Raw genomic sequence first — 23,683 nt, forward strand, 5'->3', positions numbered from 1 at the left:
TTTTTTTGATCAACAAAACGAAAGTTAGTGTATTCCTGCATACTAGATTTGTCCTCTACATGCCACACAGCCAACTGTACAGTATTGACTTTGCTTTAACATAAGATCTACTTGACTTATTAAATATTACAGATAACAGATTAAATAAGGTGACAAAGAATGTGTGTGTTGCTATATTTAAGACTTTCAGCCATCATAACACAGATTATTGCTTTTTCCTTCATTTTTAAAAAATAATGATGCACACACACACAAAAAACACAGTATACAGTACTTTATGAAGGCAAGTTATTTAGCTATTCTTGATCGAAGACGTCTCTTTATGATCTGATGGTCGCTCTCTTTCTCTTCTGGTTCTCTGCTGATTATCTTCAATTAGAGGAGAAAGAACAAGTTGTTACAAACGCACAATAGTGTAAAATAGCTAAATAATACCTTCATCAAGATATCAAACACAGAAATAAGCTGAGGTACCAGTGTTCTACACTAATTCATCAGCATGTTTTAATAGATTATTGCAGAGAATAAGAGCCAGTCCCAAATGTACTCCTTAGCCCTTTGGTGGAGCAAACAGACTTCACAACAATGAACTGCATTTCATGAATGATTAGACAGCTAAGCTGGATCCAGGAGTAGCAATAGCTACAATATATTATCAAAAGCTAACATTACGGTATTCGGGAGCTACACAATAACATAGCTTCTGAAAACTTACATTTGTGAAAATTTTCCCTTTTCATAGCTTAACTGTCTCATCATTCATGTAACAGTACGATGTAGTGAAGTCTATTTGCTGTGACTTTGTCATCCTAATCTGACAAAGGTTTATCATCAGTTTGTAAAAATGTGTTAGGTTTGGACGTTAATAAACTGTTGCTCTAACTACGACATAGCCAGGAAGTGACTAGGGATGGTGACGTAGCAGTTATCGAGTGGCGTCTTGTTTCTGAGAAACGTTTTCACCTCTTCCCCTTGGCCCTCAAAACAGAGGGTCATGGAGAAGGGATAGATGAAGGCGTAAGACAAAGAGTGACAATTGGTACTGGCTAAGTCTATCATGTTATGACTGTGGTTGAGATGCTCTGGTGGTGAGACAGGAGAGGTCACTTTATGTTATTTTCCAGTGCCCCTAGACTAGGTTGTAACAATCAGCATTATTTTTCTTTCATCAAAGTTACGGTGCAAAAGAGAATCAGGAAAAAAATAAATAATCCCAGCAATCCTGACATGAAATGTAGAAAGCAACTTGCTATAAGTATCAAAAAATCATCACCAGCAGTTGGCCAAGGAGTTGAAGTTCTACAGGGTGAGAGTGAATTAGTTCATGGTTTAAAATCTGAAGGTTGAAAAGCATTAAAACAAGGTTGAAACGTCAGTGGTAGTCCAGTTGATTAATGCAGACAATGGATACAAACTGTTACTTGGCCGTGCATTGATTAAGGCTGCACAAACTTTATAGACTTATACTGTTGGCAAGGCTTCTGCCCAGAGGTTCCCAAAGAGAAAACACTCATAGGAGAGTCAGGAAATGTCTTCCAAAGTCCAACACTATTTATGGTTGCATATTTCATCCATTTTCTTTAAATTTTCAACTAATATAGGAGTTAAATTTGAATCAAACCATGCAAACAAAAAATGTTTATCTGCCTCTCACGTTTCTCTTGTCAAAGTCGCATTCATTCCCAATTCTGCTGCTTTTTACACGTCATGTTCTTGTGCTGAGTACAGGGCTTGAAGCAGGAAAAAATCCTGTGCCTGAAAGCGGGGGGGGGGGGGGGGCGTTTACTGCGTTTAATATTGTTTTTAATAATAATAATAATAATAATAATAATAATAATAACAACATTAAACACAGTAACACTAATTTTTTGTTCACACAAACGGTCAGTCAGCGATACAGCATAAGTACCTGTGGCCATCGCTTCTGGTAGGGTCCACAATATTGTTGTTGGATAATTATGTTTGATATGATCAAGGCGGATGATGAAATGCTAAAGTTTACCTGAAATAGATTTAAAACCTTTTTAAATATAAATGACCCCTGTGCACACTCAAATAAAGACTACCTAAATCAGGTATTCAGCTCTGAAATGGTTGTGCTCCTTAAATATGAAAATATGCAGACTATTGAAACAATCTAATTAAAGGAGGAGCATAATATTGCATTCAATGAAAGTTGTGAAGGTTGAAGATTAATTGAAAAAATAAAAACTAAACTGAAAAAGCTTTCTAGAAACACTGTCTACTTAAATATTTATTTACAACAGTAATTTTTCACTAATAAACTAGTACCATACTTTCTGGACTACAAGTCACTTCGTAGTACTGTCATACATTTTTTGAGGTCGTATCAGTCAAAAAAATGCGTCATGAAGACGAAAATAACGTAGGCCTACCTAAGTCACACTGGACCATAAGTTTCATTTATTTAGAATGATTTGGTTTGTTTACAGTATTTCCAGAGTGAACTTATTACATATAACTTTTAAAATGTTTGTTTATTAGGAGGTTTAAATACTGTTCCTACGGCTTCTCATATCTATGATCAGTTTCACTTCTCTACGTGTGCTCCTGTCTTCTCCTCCTCCCCTGCTCAAGGTGAGTGTTGCTGGTGAGAACGGTGCACTGTGAGCTTAAATGAGCTCCGTCTGATAAATGTCCTCACTTTTAACAAGTTACGGAATATTTGGCGCTAGATTGTGACTTAAATCCCGGAATCCGTTTACCATAGAGAGCAAACAAGACGCGAGTGAAGTTTTAAAACACGTTATCAGGCGCTAAACACCGGGAGCTGTCACAGTGTCCGAGACGAAGGCTGAAGACCAGCGCGTCTGGGGCGCCTCTCAGTAGAAGACTTTGCGAAGGGACCAATGAGCAAACACTGTGTGCAGGCAGTGCTCGTGGGAGTTGTGGTGTCGTAGTCTCATACTGCAATGGGTTTAGTATTTCAGATGCCGTTTCAGAAAACTACAATTAAATAATTCAACCCGCCGAAGTCGCTAGTAGGAGGGACGGTTTTACTGAAATTCACATGGATGAAAAATACATCCATGCGCGCCCGATTGCGTGATTACAGACTCGCTGGCGGCGCAGTTTTCGAGCGGGTATCCCGATTACGTGGTAAACTTGCTCTCTGAAGCCAAGCTTCTTTGTTGTCCAAAAACATCTCTCAGTATCACTGCTTCATTATAAGGGGTTGCTACTCCGCTTCTGCTCTCCGCCTCCGTCATTAATTACTCTCTTCACGAAGCACATTTATCTGACAAATTAGACGGACAGTGCCATACTGGACGATCGTTCTGCCAGTCACACTCATCATAGACCAATACGCATCAAGCCACGGTATGACGTAGCGGATTTGGGCCGCTGCTGCTTGTTTGTGAAAGAGAGGCGGGAGCTGCTCTCTGCAGCTCCCGCCTCTCTTTCCTGACTGGTTCAGTCGGAACTCGATCGAGTGAAATCAACGGAGGGCAGCCAGACCGACCTGCAGGATTTCACAATCTGGCAGGTTTGTCTACGCCGGATTTCCGGCACTATGCCGGAGGTCTTCAAGCCCTGTGAGTATTCCTCCTGCTCACTAACAGGAGTTGTTGTGAGGAGAAAATTGTCGTTTAACTGGCCTGTCAGTGGTAATGACGCCATGGCTGAAGAACCTTTTTGGTTGTTTTTTGATGGAACAATCAATTCCCTTTATCTATAGAAAGACATCTTAAAAATAAAGTCTGCTAAAAAATTATGTGTTTTTCTATACTCTAGCTAAACATGTTGGTGCGGAAACATGGGTTGTGAGTTTGATACCCAGCTGAAGCACTGTAGTGGTCACGTGTACTGTGTGTGTAATGTGCAGGACTTACAGGATGAGAAGGCATGTCCATGGGAGAGGAGATTTCAGGCCTGTAGAGTTTCCTTTTGTTCTTCTTGGCTCTTAGGCTGAGGGATGAAGAGGAGGAAGAGGAGGCTGCTGAGTCTGCATCAGCCCGACCACTCACCAGGCTCATCATCTTCTTGGCTGCAGTGTTAGAGACAGTTTTAGAGGAAGAGGAACATGCTGAATAGATACTTGGGATAGATTGATATCTTTTAATTGGTTGCTTAACTTTTTTTGTTGGTTAGCATATTTTTAATAAAGTGCTGAATGTACCACCGTTCATGTTAATGAACCATTAAAGCAGGAGATTTTATTACAGTAGTGCCTATTAAATTACAGTCAACAATTTTGATTACTGACCAGATATCAGAGTCTGACCAAATGTGTTGTACCCAGCTCAGAATGTAAATGTAAAATCAGAGTTGGCTGTATGATGCTGGGCTCCTTTTAGTCAGTCTAAACCCCTATTTAAGACACCATTTACCAGAGTATTTCAAAAGTCAGGCCTCTATGAGAAAAAAAATAGTGGTGTCAATTGATGAAAAAAAATTAATCTGAGTTAATCACATGTCTATTTTGTGATTAATCATGATTAATCACACATTTCCTTTTTGCTTAATTAAGTTTATAGATACAATCCATCTAGCAAAATCATTGACTTGAATTTTGTTATAAGTAGTGCTGTCAAACGATTCAAATATTGAATCAGATTAACCACAGGGTTGCTATGGATATTAATGTTCCATTTTGCATGATCAAACAGACTCAAGAAAGGAGAAAAATTTTTTGCACTTGAGGTGTTAACTACACACCTTTAACAGTTCATGTTAAAAAAAACTTTGTGCTTCTCGATGGAGCCTTGTACAAATGCATCTTGAGGGGCAACTTGCAAAACCTTTGCAAAAAACATGTCCTCGTCAGAATTAATGGCTCTTGAGTTTGTTGCAATTCACTTTGTAATTGTGTCAATTTGTTTGAGGTAGACTTACTGAAGCCTCGAGGCAGATAAGAAAACTCCTTCCTGCAAAGTGTGCATAATACTTTATGTTGGTCGACTATTCTTGTCATATTTTATTTCTTTTTCTTTTTTGCATTCAAATCTAGTTGGAAAACTGCCCAAAATGTGTTGCCAGAGACATTTCAGGGATTTTGAGTCATTCTGCACGGCAGAGGAATTAACCTGGTTAAAATTTTTAATCAGATTAATCATGACGATGGGATTAATCTGATAAATGCATTGATTTTGACAGCTCTAGAAAAAATGTCTACTGTCCAGAAGTTTTAAACTCAACGCTGCAAAGGAAAGACCTGCCTGCACAGCCTGTAAACTGCACAGCCTGTAAACTGGAACTTGCTTTTTATGGGAGCACAAAAACACAAGTGTCTGAAGAGAAGAGGTGACATTTAACTCAATGGTCCAAATTCAAAGGCACAGTGTGTACGCTTTATATTTTTGGTTACTTGCATGATTATTTTTTATGTCTTTATTTGTCTTAGGATTAAATAATCATTGCATTCCTAAATGGAACTGGTCCTAAGTACCCAAGCCTTGGTGGGACTACAGGGTGTTGCATAACAAGCAGGATGACAGACATGAGACCCACAGGAGGTTGTATGGGAAGCATCAGAGAGGTTAAGTGGATGTGAGAGGAAGAGGTTGGAAAAAAGGACAGTTCAGGGACAGAAGAAATCAGTGATGAAGAGAGGAAACTTTCGGAACAAAAAGGCAGTGAAGAACTTGAAGAAGTAAAATAACTTTGAATAGAGGACGAGTGAAGGTGAGAGATGAAGGATTTAGAGACAGCAGGTTGAATTAGGGAGCAGCACTAAGAGAGATACAGAGAAAAGGGGGGAAGATGGAAGGGGGATCAGATGGTGGCACACCACAGCACCCTTGCACTGGAACCCTGGGGCGACAATTAATTGACCGAGTGAAACTGCAAGTCCCCGAGGATAAAAAATACTCACAGATGACTCCAGTTGATTCCAATATGTTCTCTGTCATTACTCTCTCCTCCAAGCCATCATTAGTGTCACAAACCTGCTGCCTTTGCCCAGTTACTTTGTCAAACTCGTGTTATCCTCCCACAAATGACATTTAGACAAAACCTCTGCGGTTTGTCCTTGTGTGTCCGAATGTTTCAGCAGTTGTTTGCTGTTAAACTTTAAACCTATCTGGATCAGGTGACAGCCTCCTGGACTCCATCAAGGAAGTAACTGGAGGTGAATGTGGAGCTGAGAGCTGGTAACCTTGGAGTTCTTTTGGGAGACAGCTGGAATATCAAAGCTCTTCTTAAATACTAAGCAAACTGGTTTTGAGTGTCTCAGGAATATTGCATCAGAAAAGAAATGTCCATACACAGCACATGCTAATAGACTGCAGCAGACTTTCATCATTAACAGGTTCGATTACAGCACTGCTTTGTATTAAGGGATTTCTTTTAAGATACTTTGGTTTATCTGCCCTCAAATGTTACTCGTTTGAAATAATCAGTTTGATTGCACTAAAATGCGAGGGGAGGAAGTACTTGATCTTTTTTTGGGATTAAGCAGTGAGGTCTATTAAATGGCAATGTCCAGGAAACACATCGTTATGACAGTGATGTTTCAGTGCAGAAGCCAACACAAAGCATCTTGGCAAACTGGTTGCAAACATTGCCACAAACCATAAAACTTTCCGTGGTAGAAGCTGTAGAGTCTGATCAAAGTTGAAGGCAGAGCAGCGTGACTACAGGCTGTCAGCTGCTCCCTGCTTCGATGACGACTGTCAATCACTCAGCTGTCTGAAACACTGTGCTGCACGTAGATGTTATAACTGAGTTTTGGCCTTTACTTTTCTTTGAGTTTGGACAGCGATGGTTGGAAAAAAGAATAAAAAACACAACCGTTCGAGAACAATCCCATACAGGCTGATAGAGCTTTGTGACCCGCTTATGATAAAAAGGAGCTATAAACATACGGATAAGAGCTCAGAGGACTATTACTGCCAGTAATGGACAATGGTACTGTGATGTAGCACAACCTTAGGGATCAAACAGCAATTCACACCTGGTGTTAGTGATGTATCTTAGTTAACCTGAGCACAAATAGTCAAGTCTAAGCACAGCTGTTCTGTCTGGCCAGATCACGTGTGCCTCCAGTGACTACTTATAATCCAATCTGTATGCAAAATAACATGAAGCCTCAGTCCCTTCTGTTAGACATTGAAAACCATCATAAGATAGTAGAGCTCATGAGGAGTGTGAGGGAAAGAGATTCAGGTGATTGACTGATGCTGTGGAACACAGCACAAAGACTTGAGTCGTGATGTTCCTCTACAGTTTTGTAGTTAATCAGTGAATCACCGACTGGGGGCAATTAGATGAGACACAGAGCTAAGTTATGAACTTAAAAATGGAATCTACACTCCGTCTTCTTATCTCCTCTGAAAACATTAAGACTTTAAATCAAAAGACACTATGCACCCACCTTCCACTGCACTACCTAGTTAGCTAGTTAGCTAGTAAGCATCAGAATGAAGAAGAAAGGTGAATTAAGTGACTTTGAAGTAGTGCTGCACGATTTGGGGAAAAGGTGCGATTTGCGATTAGGTGGACAATATTACAATTGCGATTGTGCTTGCGATTTAATAAAAAAAGTTGTGTCATGAGTCTACAGACTTGCTTGGTTATCATGGAGAAAAATCAAGAAAAAAGCAGAGATGGATTACTGAAGATTTTAATTGTGTAATAATTCTCAAAATATCCAAATTTACTGTATACAAACAACAATGTACAGCACAACAGTACTGTTTTGTTTGTATTCAAAATAGCACATTTATGCCACTTTTGCTTTGCATGTCTTGAAAATTACATCTTTTTGCTGTGTCATTCAACCTGTAACCAAAATAACACCAAATAACAGAGGTAGAGTTTCTTTTCGCCTTGAGCGCCTCACTTACTTCTTCGTGCTCCATCTTGTCTGATTAAACTGCCGAACCAGGGGGGCAGGTATTCACATGACCAGTTGAAACAGTGACTGATTAGTCACCTCACGCTCTCTCTCTTACTCAGTCACACACACGCACACACACGCACGCACACACACACACACACACACACACACACACATCACTCACATAAACACACTCATTTTTTTACACTATTTTTTAAATAATTGCACAATTGCACCTCTTTTTGTGATAATGTAATTGCATGTGCTGACATTGCGATTGCGATAATCGTGCAGCACTACTTTGAACCTCGCATGTTTGTTGGTGCCAGGCTACTGGTCTGAGTGTTTCAAAATCTGCTGATCTGCTTGGATTTATCCACACAACTATCTCAAGGTTTTACAGAGAACGGCCCATAAAAGAGAAAAAAATCTCTGAGAAAAATGTCTTGTTGTTGCCAGAGGTCAGGAGAATGGACAGAATGGCTGAAGGCTACAGTTCTACTCATGACAAGTAATTTAGGCATTATTTTTATCTTTTAATTTATCAAAATAAGACTTTTTTTCTGGACTTCTCAGGTAAATGTGACTCATATTGAGTCTAATAAAACATTATTTTTTATCTACAAAAATTAAGACTTTAACATTTGTTTAGAGTTTAGTTGCAATGCACACCACCTTACCTTCATTCCTCATGAAACAAAAGGATGCGCTGGACAACTTTGACCTTGTCACCTGTTCTCAAGTTTTCCTCCCTTCCATTACTTTTGAAAACCCCACGAGAGTTACAGTTTCCGAAACGCTCTGATCAAGCCATCCAACCTTTTTAGCTTGGTGCGTTTCAAAGTCATTTCCCTTCTTACACTAACCCCTTTTTTTCTGCTTTCAACACTTCAAGGACAACATGTCTACATGCTGCCCAACAACCCCCCCCCACTGACAGGTATTCCTGTCATTGATGTTAGTTTTTTATTTTATTAAGTGTTGTAATAGAGTTGTTACAGTGGATCCACAGACAGAAGCTTACTGCAGTAGCTTGTTATCTTTACAGCAATAAAATCACTTCAGAGACTGTCAAGCTAAAGAACAGAGTGCCTGTGGCTATGTGACCGACCCGTTACACTGACAGCCTGTGTATCTGTCCAAGAAGTTCAGCAGAAGACGGTTAGAAACAGTTTTCCTAGCAATGAAGAGACAGTGTTTTTATTTCCACTTTAGCAAACAGGAGTCTGGTTAGGCTTTGTCATGGTGTTTAGTATCAATTTGCTTTGGATTTACGTTACTGTTGCTTTTCAGTTTTTTGATTTGTGTTAAAACAGTTATGTAGTCATTAATGAGAGCTCTACAATCTCTTTATTTTATCTCCACTGAACATAAATTTGCAGATGCAGCAGTTAGTCTAGTTATTAACATGCTTTATGCATCGTGGACATGTCATCAGTAAGAAAGGTATTTGTTCCGCTCTGAGCGACAAAAAGCTGTGTCAGCCCTCTTCTGGTGTAATATTTGCTGCCTCATCGTATCACAAGTTCTTTTAATGTAATTTCCTCCTACAATGAAGCATAATTACATATAAACCCCAAAAAATAAACAGTCAAACACTGACACACTAACCTTTAGAGCCTAGGAGTGTGGGGGAGCTCTGCAAGAAGTCCCCGATCTTCTGCAGCGTTCCTTCTTTTCTGCTGCGGAGACTGCTCTGGGAGTCATGGCTCCTTGCAAGGGACGAAACCTGGGCACAGGCGAAATACATGAATATAAATGAATGAGTAATAAATTCAGTGCAGCTTCTTACAACGAAACACAGCAAATGCTACTGTTTAAAGTCTGAAATTCACTGGAAACCTTCAAATTACTGACATGCAGAAATTGTTGAAAAAAATCCTTACTGATCCTTGTTAATGTCTACATGTCTCTTGAATTAGTTTATAAGAGCATATTCTATAAGCAGAAATATATCTTGTTCTCTTTGTAATCAAGCCCATAAATTTAATATAATGACCAGGGATGACAAAAAAATATACATGAAATGTAACAACACCTCCTTTCTTTCAGGAGACCTGTGAGCTTCATGCCGACATTTCATGAGGCACAATTTAATGCTTTAAACAATAACTAGTTGAAGCCCTTACCTTAAAACAATATTTCATATTAATATGTTTTATACAGCTTTTTTTATGACAGGAACAGCAACCTTTATTTCATGTCATTAAGACATGCAATGAAATGACAAGTTTGATTTTTTTTTTTAAATCTTATTTTATCACCATTTTTAGGAGAACAGTGCATATGATTTGATGTAATGTGTCTGCTTGTGTATAAATATAATAACTAAATATTGGCAGAGAGACAGTGTATGATGAGTTTACATTCCACCATCCTGATTTTGTACATCGAGGTATCAGCTATGATTACTTTGGTTGACACATGTAAAGATGTCTCACAGCACATGGTCATGGTTATTCATGTGTCTGCACTTATCTGTTTTTGCTTGTTAGGTGTTTGTGTGTGTGTTTGTGTGTGTGTGTGTGTGTGTGTGTGTGTGTGTGTGTGTGTGATTTTGGTGTGTTGTCTGGTTGTCACCTCCTCTTGGTGTGGAGTCAGCTTTGGTGTCAATTTGGTCCGCGTGTTCCTTCTGTTCTCTGCCTCGACCTCTTCCTACAAGAAAAACACAGAGGCACATCAAAACGGAGAAACACACACCCAGACACACTGTTAGAAAAAGCACACAGACCAAGTGCTAAAACTCTGAGTATGTACTGAGTCATCTGTTTGAGCAGAAAGGGTAGAGAGAAGCAGGGGGCTGAAAACAACCACAAAACGTTTCTAAATGAAAGGATGGTTGGATGAATAGTGGCTGGTCATTAATATGGGACAGACGTCAAAAGACAAACATTCAGACACTGCACAGAGCCGCCTTGGTGGGCGGTCAATTCCACTTTTACCATTTTCGCGGCTAGAATAATCTTCACAGGGAGAAAACAAGCTTCAATTTAGGGTTATTTACCTGCCAGAGAGGCCTGAAGAGTTGACAAGCTCAACTACTACCAGTCAAAATATATTGTATGGGTGTCTAAGAAACACCCAATTAATCTGCAGTTTTACTTTGGCACAAGGTTTTAATGTCAGCACCGAGCACCGTGATCGACCGGGCGTGGAAAACTTCCATTGAGACTAAACAAAGAGAACAAATCAAAGTCTTAGATGTTTTCATTGCTTCCTGCTCAATAAATCTTTGGGAAATTCTAAATCTCCCAGAGAAAGGTAAGAATAAAAGTTTTAAAACAGGTTTGAGACTGATTATTGTGGTTATTTATCTAGCTTTTCTAAACACAGGACATCACAACTTTCATTTATCAAGCCAGGTATTTGAGATTGTGTCTGTGCTCTGCTGCTTGAGAGGTTGAGTAAACTGGTGGTTTAATGAGATGACAAAGGCAGAGAGGTTGATGAAAAATGACTGAGTGAAACAAACGTTTGTATTTTTCACCTTATACATTTTCAAGTTTTGTTTTTTTTGGAGAGTTTAAAAAGGCTGTGAGGGCTATCAGGAAAAGCTGGTATTTTTCTGGGATAAAGACTCCATTTCCTGTTAACAGTTGCACTTACTGCTGTGAGAATGTGACTGTTACTAAGCCGTGCGTTTGTTTTAAAGCAAATAAATAGAGAGGAGATCTAATTTTTAACACTGCTCTTCTGTGTTCAAGACAACTTTTACCAGATAAAGCGCAACAAGGTAATGTATTCATTAATAGATTCGTAGCTCTATTGTTTTAAACATGACAACAATCAAACTTTGCCAACTGATTTTGTTCCGTAGTTTAGTGCCAAGTGCACTGATCCAGCTTTTCTGGCTGATTACCAATACCAATACCTGGGCTTTGGGTATTGGTACCGATCCTGATCCAATACCAGTGTAAAACAACAACCTGCCTGCTCTACTGTGGGATAAGGCTGGTAATGTTTTGAGTGAAAGACAAAATGACTACATATGGAATTACTGAAGTATATATTGATTTAAACTATGTGTTTAATGTGTTTAAATTTTTAACAGCAGTTTGATTAAAAAATGCTTCAGAATTTACAGAAATAACTATTTGATTGTTAAATTTTACACCTTGTAGACTATATCATAGTCTAGCCTTAGTGTCAAGCTTGGACCTATCCTTTACCACCGTTACCCGATCCAGCTTTGAGGGGCTAGATAAGTGCTAATACCTGATACCAGGATAGGATCGGTGCATCCCTAGTGCCAAGCTATATTTAGTGTTACTCACAGCCTGGCACTCTGAGTTGGTAACTTCTAACGTTAGTGAATCATGGTTACGTCCTGCCCGTGCTCATCTACCATCTCCAACCTCACCAAGCAGAGCTAACGTAACCCAACTCTTCATTTTATTGACAAACTCTCAAGTTTGAACAGACCACTGCAGAATAACTGCTGCCTGTGTGTGGAAATGCACGTTATCTCAACCAGCCTAGCCCATAATTTTAGCTAGTGTGCTATCACACTTCTGTTTAGCTTTCTTCTGCTCTTCAGTCCTTTTTCTTTTTGGGAGTCCAGCTTCAGTGTCTATCACTACAAAATTAATCAAAGAAACCGTATTCAGAAAAAAAACAGATCTCTTTTCTCACTGCAAAACTTCATAGACTGGCATGGGGTTGTGCTGTAAAATCAATCCCGTCCCACCCAACAGGAAGCTGAGAAAAAGCCTTTAGAAATAACCGTCTTTGATCATCTCATTTTGAAATGTGGATTACAATTAGGCGTATACCTAAAAGTGAGACTTTTTCAATTTATTAAGGAAAGTCCTTATAGGCTCTTTAATTTCCCATCATCACATCCTGTGGTTATTCTGCCCTCAGCAGTTCCTTTATCCCAGGTGGCAGATCTAGGTCTAATAATACAAAACCTGTATGGAAGTGTTGTAAAACTGCAGTTTCTCAAGATTACTCTTGAGGCTGGCTGTAGAAATACACGCATCTTTAGGCACCCACATAAGTGCTCATTTTTACAAATCTTTGCTTGGCTAACAGTGGCTATTAGCTATGAGCAAAACTAAAGGGAAACATAAATTCTGAAAAAGGCACCAGAAATATAAAAACCCAACAATCTCAGTAAAATAAACACAGCTCTGAACAGTTTTTTTTTCCTTTCCTTCACTGGCTTCAGTAATTCCTGGCAAACAGAGTAATTCTGACTCACAGCTAGCTGTTAGGGTTTCAGCAGGCTACGCTGACGGTATAACTTGGTGCACCAACATGCTCCAGTTTAGAAATTACAAAAGAAGTCAAAACACTCGGCGTCATCTGTGACTCATGTGGCATTTTCAGAAATAATCAGAGAGGAGGGAAGAAATGAATGGAAGTGCATGAAAGAAGTGCAGATGTGGGAACTGGATGGATCAAGAATGTGAATAAAGAACATAATGGAGCTGAAGTGAGTGAGTGTCTAATGTAGTACGTGTGAGAGCGAGGCTGACAGAGCTACAGCAAAAGAAAAAGACACAGACGAGTAGTGTTGAGTGGTAGAGATAAATAGTAATTGGAGTGTGTGGAGAAAGTAAACAAGATGAATTGTTGGGGAGCAGAGAGGAAGATGAGACGATAGAGGGAGCATGTAAAAAAATTAAATGAGACATAAGATAATGTGAATCAACACAAGGGACAAATAAAGATGTAGTGAAGATAGGGAGAGTGGAAATGTGCTTCTAGTAATCTTCCATAAAGGCACTGCTGAGAGTTTCCCTGAGGTAATCTTTTACATCAATGAGAGCCTCTCCTATTTTTTAATTGATGAAGTTCAACCAAAGCAAAGCTGATTAAGTCTATTCCCATTCTTTCTATATTCCACAGTTTTTGTCTTACAAAGCCTTTAAGTAATGTCACACTCCACAGAAATCATATACATGTAGCTATGAACACAAAAAACTTTTGATATTGTTTTTAGTTTTTTGTGTTCCTGTAATGAATGTAGAATGAAAAATAAGAAATCAACAGGATGGCAGAAAGGAATGCTGATATGATATTTTGTTACTGTGTGTGTACATTTTGATTGTATCCGGTTACAAAGAAGGGTTAGGGTTAAATACATATTCTAGGGATGACCACTTTTTGACCCCTTGTTTATTTATCTACATAAATGTAGATAACTATAAGGCTGTCAGAGTAAAAAAAGAAGAAAAAGTGTCTACACTTTGTTGTTTTGGACTGTAACAGAGTTTCACAACACAGCTTATCAAAGTGTACGTGAGATTGACTCCAATCCTCTGAGTACTTTGGTTGGCAGAGCCACAAAACTCTCACTGAAATCATAAAAGCCGAAAGTTCAGATAAGGATTTTCTGGGACAGTGACGATGTCTCCCTTTTGAAGAAAAGCCACAGCCTGGTCAATAAATCGTTAAGATCTCATCTGCTCAGCAGACAGAGAGACATGAGAATCAGAGAGAGAGGATGAGAAGGTTGAGCTTGTCTGAAAAATGATTAGGGACAGATAAACAGGATGGTGGATGGAGAACAGGAAGGCAGGAAAGACAATGATTGCAAGTGAGAGGTGAGGCACGGGATTTGCTTGTGTGTTCATATCGTGCTAGTTTACATGTTCAATCCTGCCAAAACTCCACTATCTGAGAAAAATTGAAAAGTGCAGAGGTCTGGATAGCCGATGAAATCGGCTGCCCCTCACTGCCCACGGATGTCAGCCCCATCAGATAAAAATCCACTTTACCATACAACTCTCCTCCTGGGTTTTACATGGATGAAATGTCAGCACTCAACCTAAGAAATAGCAATTACATTTAAATATTCCATTGATTTTGACAATGTAATTACTTTGAGCAAGAACATTTCAAAAAGATTGGAAAAAAATCTACTTTGCATTAAACAAATGAAGCAGTGAAAGGAACACTGTTTCTCACGTGATGCTCTCTAGCATTTAGCTTTAAGTCACTGATGCTGAGCATGTTGCCTGTAATCATTTAGGTGTAAAAGCTACCAGTCCCAGCATTTTTTATTGAATTCTATAAAGTGTTTTATAAAAAACAGAGAGATATGAAAATATTTGTCAACTGTATGAACATAGTGTCAAGGCAAGGGACTGCACATCATCTAAAAAAGAAACTGTTGGAATGAGATCCTAAATCTCAGCACTGTGAAGAGGGCTCAGCTTGGTGAGTGGCCTCATCTTTATTACATTTTATGAAGTTAAAACTGGTGAACCCAAGTGCAGTGCTAGAGAAAGAAGTCAATCCAAAAAGAACTCCATATTCTGAAGGGAAATGTGTAAGCCTGTGGTCATACAAGCTGCCCTTTAATAATAGCTTTACACCTCAAACCCCGAGTTGACGCTTAAGTGTCCTTGAACAAGGAAGTGAGTTCTAACAATTTTGAGGAGCGCTGCCCTGTGGCTCAGCCTCCACTGCGACCTCCCTTCAAGAGGGAGGAATGAGCTACAGCTTGATTGCACCTGGAAAAAGTCAAGAGTCTGAGGCAATAACAAAAATCTGTGCAGACCAAAGCTACTTTTCTCCCAAATACTCTCTGGTCAACCAGGTGCAAGCTAGAAAGAAAATACAGGGCTTGAAGCAGGAAAAAATCCTGTGCCTGAAAGCGGGGGGGGGGGGGGGGGGGGGCGTTTACTGCGTTTAATATTGTTTTTAATAATAATAATAATAATAATAATAATAATAATAATAACATTAAACACAGTAACACTAATTTTTTGTTCACACAAACGGTCAGTCAGCGATACAGCATAAGTACCTGTGGCCATCGCTTCTGGTAGGGTCCACAATATTGTTGTTGGATAATTATGTTTGATATGATCAAGGCGGATGATGAAATGCTAAAGTTTACCTGAAATAGATTTAAAACCTTTTTAAATATAAATGACCCCTGTGCACACTCAAATAAAGACTACCTAAATCAGGTATTCAGCTCTGAAATGGTTGTGCTCCTTAAATATGAAAATATGCAGACTATTGAAACAATCTAATTAAAGGAGGAGCATAATATTGCATTCAATGAAAGTTGTGAAGGTTGAAGATTAATTGAAAAAATAAAAACTAAACTGAAAAAGCTTTCTAGAAACACTGTCTACTTAAATATTTATTTACAACAGTAATTTTTCACTAATAAACTAGTACCATACTTTCTGGACTACAAGTCACTTCGTAGTACTGTCATACATTTTTTGAGGTCGTATCAGTCAAAAAAATGCGTCATGAAGACGAAAATAACGTAGGCCTACCTAAGTCACACTGGACCATAAGTTTCATTTATTTAGAATGATTTGGTTTGTTTACAGTATTTCCAGAGTGAACTTATTACATATAACTTTTAAAATGTTTGTTTATTAGGAGGTTTAAATACTGTTCCTACGGCTTCTCATATCTATGATCAGTTTCACTTCTCTACGTGTGCTCCTGTCTTCTCCTCCTCCCCTGCTCAAGGTGAGTGTTGCTGGTGAGAACGGTGCACTGTGAGCTTAAATGAGCTCCGTCTGATAAATGTCCTCACTTTTAACAAGTTACGGAATATTTGGCGCTAGATTGTGACTTAAATCCCGGAATCCGTTTACCATAGAGAGCAAACAAGACGCGAGTGAAGTTTTAAAACACGTTATCAGGCGCTAAACACCGGGAGCTGTCACAGTGTCCGAGACGAAGGCTGAAGACCAGCGCGTCTGGGGCGCCTCTCAGTAGAAGACTTTGCGAAGGGACCAATGAGCAAACACTGTGTGCAGGCAGTGCTCGTGGGAGTTGTGGTGTCGTAGTCTCATACTGCAATGGGTTTAGTATTTCAGATGCCGTTTCAGAAAACTACAATTAAATAATTCAACCCGCCGAAGTCGCTAGTAGGAGGGACGGTTTTACTGAAATTCGCATGGATGAAAAATACATCCATGCGCGCCCGATTGCGTGATTACAGACTCGCTGGCGGCGCAGTTTTCGAGCGGGTATCCCGATTACGTGGTAAACTTGCTCTCTGAAGCCAAGCTTCTTTGTTGTCCAAAAACATCTCTCAGTATCACTGCTTCATTATAAGGGGTTGCTACTCCGCTTCTGCTCTCCGCCTCCGTCATTAATTACTCTCTTCACGAAGCACATTTATCTGACAAATTAGACGGACAGTGCCATACTGGACGATCGTTCTGCCAGTCACACTCATCATAGACCAATACGCATCAAGCCACGGTATGACGTAGCGGATTTGGGCCGCTGCTGCTTGTTTGTGAAAGAGAGGCGGGAGCTGCTCTCTGCAGCTCCCGCCTCTCTTTCCTGACTGGTTCAGTCGGAACTCGATCGAGTGAAATCAACGGAGGGCAGCCAGACCGACCTGCAGGATTTCACAATCTGGCAGGTTTGTCTACGCCGGATTTCCGGCACTATGCCGGAGGTCTTCAAGCCCTGAAAATATCAGGTGATATCAAAGACATTTGTTGTGCTGTGTTTCTGATGGGTACTGTACATTTCATAAAACATCAAAAACTACTTTCTGAGGAACCAGTGAACCTCACCCATACTACATTCCTAACTACACTGTGGAAAAAATAATCTTTGAGGTTGGATACTGGTGGGAGTCAGTGATGTCAGATGATCTGAGTGGAGGCTTTGCCTGCCACTAGTCACACTTTCCTCTGTGTAACACTAAAAAGGGTTAAAGTAATGGACTGCTTCACCCAAAGGAAACTATATTGGTGCAATTTATTACATTACTGGCCCTATCAAGTAACATGCAGGCAAATGTTGCCTCACTCTCGTTACTGCAAAACACCAAATCACCATCTGCTTACAAATCTTTATAGAAGTAGAAACTGCTTAATAGGAGTATGCAGTTTCCTGTATCATATTTATACAGTTTTGCATTCTTTCTTAAACAGTGCGAGAACCGATAAAGCTTAAAACAGACTTAAAAAAATTGGCTTAGGGTGAAATTTAAATTTTTTTATTAAGGTTTGAATTACTAACATAGTGAAACTGAGAATCTCTCCAAGGCTAGCAGCCTTTTTATGTAAAACAGTGGGTATTTGCTCCACCAAAGGTCTCAAAAGCAAACTGCTTTTAGACAGTTCCAGATAATCACTGACTGTGTGCTTAGAAAAACAGTGAAAATAATGAGCCTGTTAATTACCAGTGGCCTAGACTTCTTAACTTGCGCTTTATACATACAGAAAAAAAACTGTGTGTCAACAGCACACTCTGCCAGTGAGTGTCATGTTTAGTTCAGGTCAAATGACTGTTATCACACATAACTATACCTGAAAACCGTTGTTCATGATTACAGCACTTTAGCCTATAATTGGAATGTGCTGCATTCTGAGAAGAATTTAATTATTGCTTTCCTAACTGAGAAACTGTAAAGATTCAGGGTGGCAGCAGATTCATAGGAAACCCTCTTTGTTTAAGAGGGGTGTCATGCTTTTCCATTGTTTCAACGTGTTTAAAGTGACAACGCTGGATGTTTATTCTGAACATGCAGATTTTGAGAGGACAAATGTTATTACGGACAACATTTCTCTGTAAACAACAGTGAGTTGTCTACAGATAAATAACCACAAGTTGAATAAATCCCTGAATCTGACTCTAAACTGCTCCAAGCACTCTGTTTTAAACAACAGCACGAGGTCTTCACAAGACTTGCTGAAATGATGCAGTCATCACATATCGATCTCCTAAACTGGTTCATGACACATTAGAAGGGCAGGCTTCAATCACCAGGTCTGCCCAGCTCTGCCCCTGATGGGTCTCAAGAAGACCAGCCAATCAGAGGGGGCACGCGTTGCAGGGAGACATAACAAGGCAACACCAGAGTGAGGAAAGGAGGGATATTTTAGGCTGTATACCCTTTAAAGCTAGATGGGAACAAGGGGGACAGAACAAAGCCTAAAAAATACACCCCTTCAATGTTAAACGCTTCAGCTACTGCCACACTAAAACAAGTGTGAGTATACTATACATGAGTGTTAAGTGATAATGAAGGCTATAATGAGGAATGTTTGCATGATTGTGGATATGAGAATGAAAAATGAAAACATTTACTAACAATTAATAAAAACAAACATCAAAGTACCTCTTGTGTTGCTCGTCGTTTACTTCTCCTGAAAATATGAGGCTTCAGAAAAGAAAGATCATGGTCAAAGACAAGCCAGTGATACAGTGTGAAGACTTTAAAACAATAACACTTTAGAACAGTGCCAAATATAATAGCACCAATATAGCTACTAAACATTAAACTTAACAGATAAGAGCCTGGGATGCACTGGAAATCTAGTCTGTGACCTTCTCAAAGTGAGCAACACCCACTGAGACTCAAAGACCCAGAAGGGTCAACAGCCAGTTTGAGAAAGGTGACTTCTTATGTTTACATTTCCTGACATGCATGAGCGATAATCAACTGCATTTCTTATTCCTTTGAGGTTTGGAGAACATGGTTGCCTTGTTCCCCACCTTGATAAAGACCTTGTGTGGAATGGAAGAAAACGTGTTTGCCATAGTCAGCAATAGCACAACTTTTCTTTCTTTGGTATGGCCTTAATTCAAAGGGCCAACGGAGCTTGATGAGAATAAACAAGCATGGAAACACATCACATTGCACTTAGCAGCAGGGGGCACGAGAGCGAGTATTGGTTGGGAGATTTTTCCCCAGCTCTTTGTCAGCTATACAGAATGTGCTTGTCTGTGTGTGTAAATGTGGGCGTATGTTTGTGTGTCTGAATGCGTTGGGGCGGAACTTTGCCATGCGCAAAACAGCATGAGGAGAAATGTGAGTGCTACGATGTACGGACAATTGACATCCCATCAGGTAAATTAGATAGATAACATAAGGTTATTTAGTCTGTTAAATCAAAAAAACAAGGCATAAACCTTATTTATGAGAGAGGTAACTAAATTACCTGTACTGTGATCTGGCACTACATGGAAAATAAAATTGACTCAACTTCCTTGGGGGTCACCGACGTTCATGGCTACTTACTTGTAATCCATCTAATTAAAGGTTTGCAGCATGCGTAACGTTGTATTTACACAGACCAAAACTCATGTACATTCTGTTTGATATTGTGTTTCTCACATGTATATGTGATATGTATTCAAAATGGCAGTGAGATGGTTTATTATTTCATGTTATTGTTAAAAGAAGCATCAAAATTTGATAGTTTCGACTCTACAGGGGTTGGATGTTAAGTAACTACTGATGTCAACATGGAGTGAAGACTCTTTGTTGAGCAGTTTAAACCTCAGGTGTCCTGCTACTCCATGCAGCATTTATGTTTAATTCAGAAACTCCCTTGTTTTATTGCATATATTATATATGAACATTTTTGTTTTTTTATAGATGGAAAATACTACAGTCATTGGGGAGGATATCAACATACATCTGCCTTAAAAATGTGAACACATGTACATATTCGCCTCACTGCTGATGGAAACAAAACATCTCTTTAAGCATTCAAAGGAAAATGCTTAAACAAAAAACAAACAAACACAATACAATACACAATACAATACAAGCACCACCCAGCAAAAGCCTGCAATCCAATGCAACACGTCCACTTACTAAAGCATGATACGCTTTAAAGAGATGTGAGAATTTAAGGTTTAATGTTTAGCTTTTAAACAATGACGATTGAAAGAATAAATTATCACTAAGGGTGATAAGTGCAATTATCTGCAGCAGTTTTCCCCCTTACTATCTAGCATAAATCACTGATGCAGCAACCGACAAAAGTCGACGGTTCCTCGTGCAACTACTAAATCAAAGGTGCTTAAAAGGATACATTTTGGCTCCTTAACAACATGACGCTATGTAATGTGGTATTTTTCCCTTAATTACTTCCTCCTTTTTGTGTCTATGCATCACAAGCACAGCCAAGAAAAAACCCACGTGCCATAAATACTAATCTATTCCCCAATCACTTAAGGGCTGAAGAGCAAAACCGAGAGAGATGGATCGGATCTTGTCTTCATTTGTCTGAACTGAATAAATGCAAATCTGCAATTCAGAAATAGAGCTCCAAGGACCTCACTGTGTCTGTCCGTTCTCTGACTCTTATTCTCTCCCTGACCCCTGTGAGCTTCTATTAAGTGTTGTCCCATTAATCAGTGGTGAACCCACTCTCTGCCTGCGCCCTGGCTGACTCTGAGTTAGATCAAGGATAGGCCAAGAACCTGCTGACAGATGCTCCAGCAGATAAAGAGACAGAGTGAAGGAATGGGACAGAGAGACTCGATCAGTCTGTTTCAAGTGATCTGTAACCTTCTCTGGCAGCAGCACTGTACAACACATTTGACTTTGGTGCAACATTGGTCATGACAAATCAAACAAAAACACGAACCTTCACAACCATCTTAATGCATCGTTCTTGTTTTTCACCCATGATGCACTTTTTAAATATCTTTTTTCACCTTTTGTGTTGTAGGAGTATCTTAAGTCAGACGACCTACATGTGTGCTCTCTGCTCACATCAGTTTGTAAAATCCCAGCTCACCAGGGTCAGGAGGCAGATGAGCAGGTTGTTACAAAACCGAACCACTGTCAGTGAAGTTGGCCAAATCACACTTGACCCAGACAGTCATGATCAGAGTAGGGAGTGAAGGAACAGCTGACAGAGCCGAGTCTAGCTGCCTTGCCTCTGGCATCACGCTGCCCTCTGTTTATACCACCCTTCTCTGCGCCCTTCACTGTGAGCTTTGTGCTTTTAAAAGTGTTCACTTGAAGACTCAGTTTGCCAGGCTTTTAGTCTTTGTTTCTTTTCTGTTAAATGCACATCAGCCGACTTTGTTTTTACCCACAGAATGATACAGGACAGGAAAAAAAAGCCTCTTTTTATCACAAGTTGTCATTTCATTAAGTCTGTACTGTAGCCAGTTTTAACAAATGTATCTTTTTTTTTATTCAAGAGCTACAGATCTTCCTGGATTCAAATTATTGCCCTATTTCTCTATAGGACCCACACAACTGCCTCTTATTGGTTGGCCACATACCAGCAGTAGATGGAACTATGCCTTGGATTCACCGTGGGTGGTTGCACCCAATGGAATGGAGCGCAACACAAGATGACTTAAAAAGTCACAAAGGAACTTATCCATAGGGCAGATCTTGTAAAGAAAATGATAATGCTAGAAATCTTTACTCAAACATAAAGCTATGATGACAATGTACCTGTGGTGGGCACCTGAGGAGGAGTAATGTATTAAAATAAAAATACATGTGTTTAAGTGTACATTCAGGAACAGATTTCATTTGCTCAATTCATTTCTTCATTGTAACATAATTCCATTGCAAGGCATAAAGAAAAACAGGGTTTTTTGTGCAGATACAGTGAAAAGGGCTGTTAAAATCAAGGTTAAGGAGTAGAAACATCCACAAACAGGGGACTGTGCCGGGTGCTATCTAGCACCTCATATACAACTCCACTTAAAGAGAACAACAACAAAAAAAAAGTGTTGAATAGGGTTTTGATAATGTTATGTTCTTTCAACAGAGACCAAGTTAAAGGTTTATTTTGTCACTGATTGTTGTGCTCTTTTTAAAGGTTAACTCCAAATTACGTAAATTAATTTTACAGAAGGCTGGGGACAATCTTCATCTGCAGCAGTGCTCCACCACAAACCATTCATGTAGTTAAAATGTCAAAATTGCACAAGCATTTTGTGTGTTTCTTAAGCTAGCCAGGCTGTCTCAGTTTCTATGTAACAGTTATTTCCATGTACTCATTATATTATAATGTCTTGAATGTTGATGAGCACTGACCGTTTTTTTTTTCTTCTTTAAATTTTGATGGGTTGAGAAAGCCTGAATTACAGGCTGAGTAACTGTGGTGGGAGATGGGGGGAGAAGAGTGCGGTGATCAGTTACATGCTGTGTGAAGGAGGACAGTAGGTTTCTGTAAGTGCAGGCTGTGTCACTTTGCACTGTGTGGTTTTCTGTATGTATGTATAATGACACGAAGGAAAGAAACAACTTAAGATTTATTTTTCTATGAGAACACAAACTAAACGCAAAGCAAATATAGCGCCCCAATAGAGGTCATATGGCTTTTCCTTTATCTGTTCACTTGATAACATTGCATGATATCTTTTTTTCTCAATTGTGAGGGTTTATAAAGAAACTGTGGCACTGGTGTAAGAGGTTATAATTATAGGCTCTATTGTGTACTGACAAGAAAAGGGGTGCACAGTGTGCATAAAAATCTTTAACACGTGACGTGTGTTTACGTGAGAAGATTACATGCTGTGTTAATGGAAATGTGTGAGACTCTGGTTCTGTGCACTTAAACTCAGCTCAGCTCTCAACTTTCTCATTCTCAAATGTAAGGGATATCAGAGACTCATGCTCCATTTTTACCCTTTCCATTGCTTTTTACTCTCTGCTCCAATTTACCCATCCTACCCACGATCTTACCTCTTTCATCTCTCCATCTAACTTCCCTCAATCACTCCCCCACACACCCTTTCTTCAGCTCTGCCACTTTCAGCTTCACTTTCTCCTATTTCCGCCCAGTTTTCTTCTCTTTTCCTTCAATCCACTGCTGTATTCCCTTTGCTGTCTGTCTTTCCTTGTCTTGTGGTATTTCAGTTTCTTCCTCCCAAGCCCCCAACCCTGAACCAATCTCTCTCTGTTAATCAATTCTTTGCTGCTTCTACCTTCCCCTGCACTCTTTATCTCAATTTATCTTTGTCCACTGCTCCTTTGTTTTAAACTTACTTCCACCCTTTTCTCTCCCTTTTTATGTCATCTTGCTTTACTAAAACAATTCTTCACTTTGAACAGTATAAAACTGATGGGGTCACCTATGTGCTGACTGTATGATCCTAAGGGTCTGGACACTTAAAAATTCCCATAAATGCATTAATTGGTTTACGCAGAAGCAAAATAAACAGATA

General features: G+C 39.4%; 1 protein-coding gene across 2 annotated transcripts in view; it reads right to left on the reverse strand.

Moving 5' to 3' along the window:
• Window positions 1–232: 232 nt before the first annotated feature.
• The window catches only part of kif20ba (kinesin family member 20Ba), a 46,141-nt gene continuing 22,690 nt past the window's right edge, over window positions 233–23,683 (reverse strand). Inside the window, exons 31-35 of one of the 2 annotated variants that reach the window (XM_074675839.1) lie at window positions 18,870–18,911; window positions 10,382–10,456; window positions 9,413–9,530; window positions 3,855–4,009; window positions 233–369 (exon numbers count right to left, since the gene is read on the reverse strand). In XM_074675839.1, the coding sequence (XP_074531940.1) occupies window positions 289–369; window positions 3,855–4,009; window positions 9,413–9,530; window positions 10,382–10,456; window positions 18,870–18,911 (471 nt within the window). In that variant the 3' untranslated portion in view covers window positions 233–288. The remainder of the gene's footprint in view (window positions 370–3,854; window positions 4,010–9,412; window positions 9,531–10,381; window positions 10,457–18,869; window positions 18,912–23,683) is intronic. The other variant, XM_074675840.1, reaches the window with a different exon arrangement.

Source organism: Halichoeres trimaculatus, unplaced genomic scaffold, assembly GCF_033239565.1.
Source record: "Halichoeres trimaculatus isolate MK-OKI-2021-1 unplaced genomic scaffold, fHalTri1.1 fHalTri1_scaffold_8, whole genome shotgun sequence".
NCBI classification, from domain to species: domain Eukaryota; kingdom Metazoa; phylum Chordata; class Actinopteri; order Labriformes; family Labridae; genus Halichoeres; species Halichoeres trimaculatus.